The 12,325-nt window shown below is 41.6% G+C and overlaps 1 protein-coding gene across 2 annotated transcripts in view; it reads left to right on the plus strand.

The window, feature by feature from the left end:
- Nucleotides 1-12,325, plus strand: part of LOC147458135 (uncharacterized) — a 56,307-nt gene that overhangs the window by 14,288 nt on the left and 29,694 nt on the right. For both annotated transcript variants that reach the window (XR_015188200.1, XM_086512875.1), the window contains exons 5-8: nucleotides 50-171; nucleotides 316-340; nucleotides 467-550; nucleotides 645-674. Coding sequence is in view for 1 of the 2 variants with exons in the window: in XM_086512875.1 (XP_086369001.1) it covers nucleotides 50-171; nucleotides 316-340; nucleotides 467-550; nucleotides 645-674 (261 nt within the window). In the remaining variant the exon portion in view is untranslated. The remainder of the gene's footprint in view (nucleotides 1-49; nucleotides 172-315; nucleotides 341-466; nucleotides 551-644; nucleotides 675-12,325) is intronic.

Consider the following 12,325-nt stretch of genomic DNA (forward strand, 5'->3'; position numbering starts at 1 on the left):
CTCGCAAAAGTTTCATGCTTTTAATCTGCTCTATTGTCATGTTTTGCAGACCTTGGATCATCATTTTGGGGGATGGTACTCGTTCTCGCTTCGACAGATCTTTTGTCAGCAAGAATTGCTGCAGCCTGCCTTGTTGCTGCTTTGATCGTTGTATTATGTATTGCCAAAAATGCAAGTATTTTCTTTGCGTATCTACATTTTTTTCTTGTTGTGTTCGCCTTGCTGTTTAGTAGCTGGATACCACCATCATAAGCTCGTGACCATCTGCTCTTTCTCTGTTTTTGGATTTTTGCTCTCGATGATTATCAAAAACAGTGGTTTCTTCGCGGACTTTGTATTGGTACTGCAGTAGACTCCTTCAAGCTCATTATTTATTATATTGCCCTGGTTCAATTAGCATAAGAACAATGGGTGCGGTACATCATTTATCATATGTACTTGTGACACGTTCATTATTTATATGCAGGCTTCTTGATCTTTTTGGGTGTCATCTGGGCGTTGCAGGAGACGACAAAAGTGAAAATATTGAGATATGTTATTCTGTTCATGGGTAAAACATCTTATGTTTAGACTATTTGGGTGATGAACTTCAAAGTTTTGATATTCCAACGTAAGGTACTATTTACTGTGCTTTTTGTTTGCAGGTGTTATGAACAGCATGTTCTCTGTTTATGGTAATCATTAGAACATAATCTCTCTTTGTTCTTGATAATATGATTTGTTTTTTATCTGCTTCAAATCCAATAAACTAAAAAAAAAATGCATTTGGTCAGAGCTCAAGAGACTTAATATTGTCTTGAAAATGTTCTAATACTGGTTGCACATACAAGCAATCAAGAAGCAGTTTATTGGTCCGGATTGCCATGAGAGTTATATTTTTGCAGATTATGACTGTTGTGGTATTAAAAGCACGAGTGTAAATTGTCGATTTGCATTTTTATTTTGTGAAGGCCCTTTTTTTGCCATGGCATCCACTTGAGGGTTTATCATATTGATGCTTGAGAACAGAGACACAGAAGGGCCATTCTGGGGTGGTTAAATGACACCATTTAATTCTGGTTTGGCTGGTGGAATGTTTGAATTAGAATATCTTTGTTGCAGAATCAGTTCTGACAACTTCTACATTGGAAGCTCTTTGAGAGAATGGGTGGGTGTGTATCTTCGAAGAAAGACACAAAATGGTGTATTAGAGCCAACGTGATGTAACTCTTTGGTCTCATAGATCATTTTGGCCTTTAGAAGACCTTAGTATAACATTTCATTTCATTTCATCTCTCTCTCTCTCTCTCTCAAATGTTTCTTAATGAAAGCGTGCAATGGAAGAAGGAGAAAGAGGACTTTGTTGGACGGGAGCGACTCACACACCCATGAAGTGCATGCAAACACTACCTAGATCAACATAATGTCAATCGAGGACACAGATGACACGATAGGCACACGGAGGAAATCTCTTTAGCTTGTCAGGCTGAGACCATCCTACACATACAACACTCCGGAAGGCCAACTAAACCACAATCAAGAACCTCACTGCTCTCAACTACACCACCTAGCCACATACACACATACGGAAGGTAACTCACCTAATCATACCAGATTCGTACGAAACTTAAGGAACACCGTCCCCTCACTAGGATACACCTGTCCCTAAGCTTCTACACTCAAAACCCTCACTCTAAACCCATCTGCAGAAAACGCGTAGGATGACAGAGCAGAATTTTGAAAGTGTCCGAAACTGAAATTTATGAGTACCTATACGTAGCTTATGTCGCCACGATTCTATAGACTACTAGCACGCAGAAAACAGACATCGTTTGATACACTTACGGCCACAAATAGCTCGTAGATGCGTCGGCGTGTGCGCTTCTTCTCGCGTGGAATGCTTGGCGTTGTCTAGTAGCTCTCCTCGAGCCTACAACAATGGTGCAATCGGATCTCCAAGTGTTGAGCGAGCCGGGCGTAGCGAGAGGATGAAGCTCACGCTCACTCTCTTTCTCTCTCACACACAGTAGACGGCAGCGCTAAGTTTTGATTATGAAAAAGTCTTTTTACAAAATGACCTAGGTACCTTATATACTAAGGCTACCTTAGGTTTAACCAAAAATGGGGTTGAAAGGGTCAAATGGCTTTGTATTTACAATTCTGATACTAAAATAACTACTCATTACAAATGACGTTTATAGCCATAATCCACAGCATTTCATAACTCGCAAAAGATAAGACTTTGGTACGAAACTTGAGTTATGTTGTGTTGTTGACCCAGCGGTCAACATTCCCCCCTTCCGCGTTCATGTCGTCCCTGACATGACCTGATTGTCGATGGCGATGTGGTCTTTGCTGTCGTTTTGTTGTTGGAAAGAAAGTATAGACTATAGCCTTTGCAGTAGCTTGTCTTGTTCGTCCAATCCAATGTACATAGTCTTCACATGATTCAGGAAAATCATAATTGATGACGAACTTTATGTGTTTCACATCCACGCTCCGAGCTGCAGCATCTGTTTCTGTCATTATAGGTCTACTGCCAGATCTAAATTCAAAAAGAACTCAATGTCGTTTAACTTGACTCTTATCATCGTGGATAGAGAAAGCTCCTTCCATCACTGCTCCAGCAAATCTGTCAATTCGGAGTATTTGTGATTCTCAGAAACAACTTCTACAATCTGTAGAATTGAGTGATTGGCTTTCTGAACTTGTGAGCCAATGACAACTTTGTAAGGATTTTGTAGAAATTGTATGGCTAAACCCTTAACTTCTTTAGGCCAAGTTGCACTCCAATGCAAAGTCTGTCTGTCAGGCCGAATCCAGGACTTAATTATTCTAATTTGAGGTTCAAACCCTGCCGAGCATTCGATGTGCATTATCAAGGACAAGCTTTTGAGATCCTCTGATTACCCTTATGTCTGCTCTTTGTCATTGAGGACTTCTTTGTTCTTGAGTTAAGTTGTGTTGTTGACCCAGCGGTCAACACTTTGCTGTTGTTTTGGCTTCATCTGTTGCACTGCTTGTATCTTTGTCGAACCACAACAAGAACTATGATCCATTAGAGCGGACGTCTATCATCGTAACCATTCATCTTTTGAGATCCTCTGATTACTTTTATGTCTGCTCTTCTTCATTGGGGACTTCTTTGTTCCTGTGCAATCATGTTGTTAGTGTTGTCTGCAGCTTTGTCATTGTAGGCCATTCTTCGACTCGCCATTGAGGAGAAGTATGCTATGATCTGAAATTGGTGCTCCAATTCATTTGTCAATTGATTTGAGTAGCATTTCCTTATTGTTGATGTAGAAGGAATATATACAAGAGGATGGTGATAGGTGTCCTTAGATTAGGGTCTAAAACCTGGATGACCAAAGGGAAAAAACCCGGTGGGAAAAAAATGCCTTTGGTATACGTTCTTATTGGAGTTGAGCAGTTGAACGTGAAGTACATGTTCATGAAAGGTGAGTGCTTGGGTGAAACACGGAAAGAGTGCCTAATGCAAGTGCCAATTATGGGACACTCTATATGCATATGAGAAATTTGTCAACAAAAGCATGCAATGTGAAAGAAGGAGATGATGGGTGTTTCGAGGAATAGATGTAGCACATGTGACATCATAAGATGTCTCAATAGCTTCCACCTTTCCAAGAAGGGTTTTCGATGTAGAAGTTTCTCCACTCGTATCTCACTGTGCGCAGTACGTGAGTGTCTTTTGGACCTTCTCCTTCACTTTACCAGACTTAAGTACTTAGACTTCGACTCTTTTGCTCACCTATACCAGCATGACCGACACAACGTAAATATGCTCAACTCTTCCAGCTTGAGTAGTACCTAGAATAGCTAAGACGCTTAGACCCCAGAGAATATTACTTGAAGCTTTGGGACTAACACCTCACTCATTTTGTGGCTTAGCTACTCGACTCTGACTTGTATGACTTGTCGGTTGCATGTTGACACTGTTTTGTGACAAGTTCTTCGGCTGTTGTAGTGGCTGCTGAGACATACTTCGTGAAGTTTCATCGTTTTCCTGTACCTTCTTCTCTTTGTAGTGCTCAGGCCTCTCGTCAGTCTTTTCTTCATGTGGATTATGGATTTTTTTATTTTTTCTTAATAATAAACAAAGAAAATCTTAAAAAAAAACTTAACAAAAGAAAAATCATTCAAATAGAAATCTAAATGCTATGTACACTATACACATGTCCCTAGGGGCTCATATATGGATTTTGTCCCCATACTCCTCTGTAACACTACTATGAGGGCATATACTCTAAATTTCGTCAAAAAATTATTACAATAAAACGCAAAAATTCAATGCATCTCACAAAACATTGCTCTCTAATAGTCATAATGTTAGGTCCGCATTCAGAATGCCTCCCCCCTTTCTATTTGGAGTCATCCTTTACGACAGGGTATCGCAAAGGGTATGCGTTGTGCTTGGGCCATTAAAAGTCGTGCCAATGCAGGCCTTGTAATGTAGCCCTATTATGCATACACAGTCAATGCATGGAAAAGATTTATGTTGTGCAAGATGTGGATATAAGCAATTTGCTTATTGGCATTTGTTGGCGAGGCTTCCTATTCTAAGCAATGTAATGGTCTTTGAAGCTCCTGTATCGTTGCTTGATTGAAGCGACTTGCTCTCTTCTAACTGTACTGTAATCGTAGGAAGAATTGTAAGAATTCAAGCGACGATGCACTGACAGCAGTTTTGTTGTTCTTCTTTGGGACCCATTTCTTTGTGATTATTGGCTGTTTTGTTGTTGACGCTCGTTTGGGAACCCATACTTGCCCGTGCTTCGTTTGTGTTTGAAGAGACTTCTTTGGGATCCACCTTTTTGTTGTGTGAGTCGACAGTGGTCTTTGCTTCAGCCCTTGTACGCTCGGTTGGGGAAGGGATTTAGGCTTTGAAAGTTGATACTGTGGTTGTTTTGGAATCCAAATGAATTCCTGACTTTTTTGTGCTTGAATCAACTTCTTTGGAGCCCAAACTTGAGTTGTGAAAGCTTGCAACTTTGTGATATTCTTACCCGTTCGTGCACGCTTTTCTTGTTTTTGTTTTGGTGTTGGATCTTGTGATTTGTCATTAGAGATCTTTGTCTTCTTGATCCATATCTGTTTTTGGCCGATCTGGCTTTTTGGTATCCAGATTTGTCGAGCTTTTTGGCTTTGACTTGTTGTGCTGTTCTTTTGACCTGTCATGGTTGTTGCTGAAGGGGTTGGTGATAGTGATGGCTTGAGTTGATGATAGGGGATGTCGTAAGATTTATCACTATCGCTACTATCCTCAGCAAGGTTGACTTCTTGTACTTTCCCTTGATTTTTTGGCTGGTAGTGGAAAGTTACTGTCTGTTTGCTCGTGGGTGGTAGTTTCTTGGAGGACTTTTCTAGCCCATTGATTAGAGCATTGTTAGCTCGTTGCTCTGGTCGTATTCCTCCTAGCTGAGTCTTTGCATCCTTATTAGGAGCCATGTATGAGGATGCTTGTGGTGGCTGTGTCTTCACGGAGGACTTTGGAATCCACTTTTGATGCACTTTATTCGTGTAGCGATGACATTGATTCCCGGGTCGTTGATCTTCTTGAAGCTCGAAGTGTTCTACAGAGTCATAGAACTTGTCGTCTTCTTCATCTTTTGATTCTCCACATTTCCTTGTTTGCTCCTTATTTCGAGAGCTTGTTGATGTCTGGATCTCTTCGTTTTCCTGGATTACACTCACTGCAAAATAAGGAACGACATCATAGCCATTTTCATCACAAAACTTTGTTGTGGGAGCATCCTCCACGGCGCACACGTCCAGAGTAGCCAAGATGTGTTCCCATCCAAAAGGCTCTAACTCTTCCTCAGGAAATGGGATATAGTCCCTATCCTCTATAACCCGCTTCTATAAGCCGCTCTAGGATACATTCCTCATGTTTCAAGCTACCACATTGTGAAGCTCCACACATCCACAGTTCTTTAGGCTTACCTAACGAAGCTGGAAGTTCTGATCCTGCTACTGTGGCGGAATCAAACTCCTCAACCGGTGTTCTCGTCACATCCCTATAGCTATGGTCCCTCAAGTTTACCTTTGTTATGGTTTCCATATGTCTCAGGTATATATATGGTCATAACCCCAATCTTGGACCATTTTCAATTGTCGCATGAATGGTCTTCCCAGAATGATGTCATAGTTGTTCTTTTGCCAAAGTCAACAACAGCAAAAGTGTGTTCATATTCAATGCCACAAGAAGTAACAAGTACTTTTTCTAGTAGTCCTAGGGGCTTTTCCTTGTGTCCGTCTGCAAGCTGCAGGGTCATTCGTGTCGATATCAAGGCAGGTTTTCCCCAATTTTTCCAAACCTCTTTGGTTGCAATGGCCACACCAACTCCACTGTCAAGGATTGCCATGGTTTTTATACCATTGAATTCCACAGGAAGGGTGGTGTTTCCATCTTCTCCCTCGTAATACTCGCCTACCTTGTTTAATGGAACTGGCCTAGTATTTAGTTGAGGCATTTCAAGCTCTTTGATGCCTTCCTCGATTTGAGTCATTGGGGTTTTTACACCAAATTTCTCTAGACATTTACCCACATTAGCCCACATGTTTGGTCTTATTCTGAGCAACTCGGCTAACATTATTTTACAGGTGACTGGGGTAGGTAGAATATCTACTAGCCCCTTTGAATCGATGGCTTTGTTGGGAGACAGTCTCTGTGATGGACTACAACCACATCTGACTTGGTCTCGTACTGTCCCATGTAGGACGGTAGTGTTCTTAGCGAATGGGGTTGACTATCCATAGATTGTACAGATCCTTTTTCGCCCCAATACGATCTCACGTCTAGATTCATTTGAGATCCAGTCTCAAATTCCTCTATTGGTGGTAGAAATACTCCTCGTTCATCACCAGTCTTGTCTACTCGTCTTCTTAGGTCATCGGCTTCATTGGCCTCTCTGACTTGTTTCCACAATTCGTCAAGACCATCTATCTCTTTACAATCCTCAGGTATAGTTTGGGTAAATCCCTCGGAAGAGTTATCCGTGGTATTCAGTACTGTCCTTGGTTCTAATGCTGGGTCTTTGAGGTTTGGTCTGTGCTCATGACTAGAATCTGGTTCTTTTAGTTTCTGGTTTGGTGGGATTACTTGTGTAGGCATGACACGGATCACGTCCTCAGGTTTTGCAACTGGTGGTTCTAGTAAAGCTTGGACTGTTTGAATCATTTTCAGGCACATTTCAAACCTTTGCTTTTTTAGTTCCGCATTGGGATATGTCATCCACCTTTGTTCTTGGGTTTGGTTGTTTTTGAGCCTCACATCATAGGCTTTCAAGAGGGTATCTAATGTCTCATTAACCTTCTCTGCCAACACAGATCCTCCTGAACTAGCACTTCTCGGTTTCTCATCCGTGGATGGTTCTTCTAGAGGTTTAACCATCTGTGTAAGAGAAGGTGCCTCCTTTTCCTCATGTTGTTTTATCTTCTCCTCAGCTTTGGTAAGCTTCTCAGCTAGGGATTTTTGCTCTCGTTCCCTGCGTGCTTTCATCCTAGTCTTTCTAGCTTTCCAACTATTTCGTTTGCTCTTGGTTTTCTGACTAGGTGCGTCTGTCTTTGGTCCATCATCTGTCTTTGGACTCATGTCACTTCCGTGTTCTTTGTCTCTGGATTCTCATCAGCTTTCTTTTGAGCTTGTGCTCTCGTAACCACTTGAACTGGTACGACATTTTCATTTTTTGAGCTACTAGGTAGCTGAACAATCCCTGATACATTTGTCGTGATTTTCCTGATTTGGTTTGGGTTTTTTGGGCAATTGGGGATCAAGTGAGTGATGCAACACTCAAGACAATAGGCATTTACTTCAGTGATCTCCGTACGAGGACATTGTTTGACCAAGTGGTCGTCACGACTTTTGTGACAATCTGTCTCTGGTTGAGGAGATTCTTTTAGCATTTTCTCTTGGCTATAAGCAAGCTTTGACCTGGATAAGCCGCTATTTGCAATGAATCGCAATGTCCTTTCGTCCATTTCATACCTTCTTTCTTTCGACTGAAACCCAGGAGGTGGAGGTTGTACCGGCCTCACCACTCCATGTGTTTCTCTCACATTTTGTTGCTCTGAAGGGTAGTACTCACTTTGGTTGCTATACCACATTGTAGCTGGTACTAGCGTTGGTTTATTTGATGCTTCCCATCATTGGCATGTATCTCATGTCTACCTGCATTCTAGCACCTGGCAACGGAGGTTGTTTTCCTAAGACAAGATGTGGCTTTAAAACTCCTATTGGTCCTGGCGCATTCCCCGTAATGTATCTAAGTGGAGTAGGTGCTTCTGGAACAGGTTGTACCTACCTCTCCCTAGCATTTTCCATGCTATAATAGCACTCTTCCCCCATATGGTTCGTCCATTTTCTCTCAATTTCACACCACTTCGGCTCTCCCGAATCAGACCTTACAAGAGGAATCAACCTCTCGACCAAGTCGTCGATAAGCTTTTCTTGATTAATAGGTGCCGTTGGCTTGTCAATGGACTCACTTATCTGTGAAACACTGTGCTGAGAGGATGTGTCATCTCCTTGACTCTTTAAGTCCTTTTCTTTGTATGCCTCACAGTTATCCACTAGATATAGAGCTTCTTTGATCAACTCGTTTAGTGTCATCCTCCTTATCATATGCAGATCCTTCTGAAGGCCCGCATGTCTCATTCCCTGGATAAAGATCAATATTAATCGTGCTTGCGTATGTAATTCTGCTCTCGGACCGAGCTTAACATATCTCTTGAGCTGTAATGATGCGTTGCGTACTGATTCATCCTCTTTCTGTTTGAATCTATGGATTTGCGAGACCTTGTTGTGAGCAATGCCTTTTGGCGAGAATTCTTCAATAAACTCCTCAAACAACTCATCTAGGGTCTCAAATTCCCATTTTTCCACCGAGTCGAACCATGTAGCTGCATCATCTTCTAGAGTCAATCCAAATCCCGCAAACTGTGTCGCAAAATCTGAAACTTCTTCTGCTCTAATCACTCTTCTAAAAGCCGCTACGTGATCTCTCGGATCTTTATCTCCGGAGTATTTTCTGTTTACCCATTTCTGGACTTGGGATGGTCTAACTCATCATTTGTCTACAAGTCTAACCAGAGACTCTCCCAATCCTTCTCTCGTTATCACTCTTGAAGGGAATCCTGGTGGCTCTCTTCTTGGAATTCCTATAGGAATTCTCGTGTTTGGTGGAGGCATTTGTGGTCCTTCATTGACCAAATATCCACCTCTTTCTAGTACAGTCTGTGGATTTGTGCTTTCTACAACTCTGTATTCTCGTCCATACTTGTCGACAACTATAGATCTCCATTGACAGTCGACTCCGTATGTGTAGACATATAAGAGCTTGTAATCCGTTCTCTTCTAGATATGGATCTGAGCACCTATAAAGATTGACCCCATTGTCGTCAATGTATCTATATAGTCCTTCACTCTCATGACCAATCATCCAAACTCTCTCAACAAGATTGGTCTTTATCAATTGCAAGTTTGGAAGATCCATTGTGGGAGGATATTCCTCTATCGTCGTGATCTCCAAGCTTGTGTAAGCTGCGTTTGAATCTAGGGTAGACATGATTTCTGGACTTAAGAGCTTTTGCTTGGTTCAAGTAGACTTACTCCACTGTGTTCAAGTTCTTTGGTTAGGGAAAAGTCGAAACTATGTCCAAAACCGCAACCGTTTCGTCACAATTCTCGCAAATTGTCGCTTTCAGACACCCCTAACTTGCGGATGAATTTTGAGGCCTCAAACGACGTTTTTTTCAAAGTTGACTACATTTAGTTCAAGTTTTGCTCTAAGTTCTGTAGAGTCGCTCTCAGGCTACGTTTTGATATAAAAACTTTTCCGATCCGATACCGTTTGTGAAAGTTATGGCCAAAATAGTGAAATGCAGTTTAGATTGGTCAAAATGAGTCCAAATTCAATTTTAAAAGAAGATTTGGCATCTCTGTGACACTGTGAACACTTCTGTATGGTCAAAATTAAAGTTGGACCCTAAAACTGGCCTAGAGACATCCTACGCGTAGGATATCTATAAACTCAGAATTTAACAAAATTTGGTCCAGAGACTCCCCTTAAGTCCAGCAACAAATGGTATGCTCAGAATTTCATTTGGATGTAAAAAATGGCCTTGAGACATCCTACGCGTAGGATGTCTTTTTGCTCAAAATGACTTGAAATTTTCACCCCAGCTTCTCCTTGATGTGCTGATCACAGTGGTGTGCTCATAAGTTGGTTTGGAGTCCTAAATCAAGCTGGAGACATCCTACGCGCAGGATGTCTAACTGCTCAAATTTTGTCCAAACTTGCACTGTAGCTTTCCCTTGATGTGCTAAACTCACAGCTATTTTTACTTTTTGATTCTGACACCTATAGGTTGGTCAAATGATCAAGAATCTGTTCCAAAAGCCTGATGTCCGTTCTGATGAATTCCCAAGTGAAATCAACTCCAAATTGGACCAAATTTGCCTAGGAGGCTTGCCTAAGGCTCAAAATTTTGTTTAGAGTCCAAAATCACACAGAAGACATCCTACGCGTAGGATGTCTTTTTGGCCTGTTTGACTCCAGACTTGTCCCATAGCTTCCCCTTGATGTCAGCAACCCAATGGTATGCTTAGATTTGAGTTTGGATCTCAAAAGACCCCAAAACTAGCTATTCTTGCCTTTAGTCTGTCCAAAAACGCTAAAGTCTGTTCAATCTTCACTTTCACTGACCCAAATGAGCTGAAAACTCTCACATGCACTCAAAACATTATGTATAACATGCACATGAAGTCACCCTATGGTTTGGTTTGAAAAATTATGCCTTGGGTACAATTTGGGTAGGATGTCTGGCAATTTCAGTCTATCTGGCCTTATCCTGTCAAGATATGGTCAAGTTTCCACTTTCCAGGTGACAATAGGGTAAAACATACCTTCTGATCACACTGGTAACCTTTGATTTTCAAAAAAGTGTCCAGATCACCCTGTAGACATCCTACGCGTAGGATGTCTACTGCTGATTTTTTGAGACTGAAGTGTCCCTGATGCTTCCTTATGCTCTCAGAAAGTGCAAGTATGCTTCACAATTGCAAAAACATGCAAAAATCACTCAATTTAATTAAGCCTTTTCTGAAATTTTACGTTTTTTGACTACGCCTTTTGGCTTTTGGTCAACAAAAATAGGGAAAAACACCCAAGTCAATATGAAAATAGGGTAAAACCTACCCTCTGAACCTACTTGTGCAGTCGAAATTTTCAAATTTGGTCTCCAGAACCCCCTTGAGACATCCTACGCGTAGGATGTCTATGTTTACAGAATTGCAGGTTTTCTTCACAGAACCCTTGCAAATGCTCTTTTATATGCACAGTATCAATCAGTCATACAAAAATATCCACAAAAGCTTGTTTAATGCATTTTTACCCTCAAAAGCACACTTTTCCGTGATTTCAAATGCAATCAAGCACTTTAGCAAATAATTCAGTGATGAATAGCTCTAGATCAGAATCGGATCACTTACCTAAAGCTACTCTTACAATCATATGGGGTTTTGCATCTATGAGTAGAAAAACGCTTCACTGTCACACACGGACTAGTAAACGCTTTTATCACCTCACAAATCACTCGACCACCACCAACTACTCTAATCCACAGATCCTAACTAAACCTATCTAATCGCAGACCCTCGGCAAGACATACGCTTTCTGGCTATCCACTTGATCGCGGAATATCCTCTTCCGGATCCACTTAAGAAAAACGCTTTCTTTAGCCGAAACTAAATCAAGCAACCATCACACGAGTGTTAGTAGGAAACCTACTTAGGTCCTTGTGTCCCCGGTAGCGGCGCCAATGTTGGACGGGAGCGACTCACACACCCATGAAGTGCATGCAAACACTACCTAGATCAACATAATGTCAATCGAGGACACAGATGACACGATAGGCACACGGAGGAAATCTCTTTAGCTTGTCAGGCTGAGACCATTCTACACATACAACACTCCGGAAGGCCAACTAAACCACAATCAAGAACCTCATTGCTCTCAACTACACCACTTAGCCACATACACACATACGGAAGGTAACTCACCTAATCATACCAGATTCGTACGAAACTTAAGGAACACCATCCCCTCACTAGGATACACCTGTCCCTAAGCTTCTACACTCAAAACCCTCACTCTAAACCCATCTGCAGAAAACGCGTAGGATGACAGAGTAGAATTTTCAAAGTGCTCGAAACTGAAATTTATGAGTACCTATGCGTAGCTTATGTCGCCACGATTCTATAGACTACTAGCACGCAGAAAACAGACATCGTTTGATACACTTACGGCCACAAATAGCTCGTAGATGC

The sequence above is a fragment of the Adiantum capillus-veneris genome, chromosome 5 (assembly GCF_014529385.1).
Source record: "Adiantum capillus-veneris isolate H3 chromosome 5, ASM1452938v2, whole genome shotgun sequence".
NCBI classification, from domain to species: Eukaryota; Viridiplantae; Streptophyta; class Polypodiopsida; order Polypodiales; family Pteridaceae; genus Adiantum; species Adiantum capillus-veneris.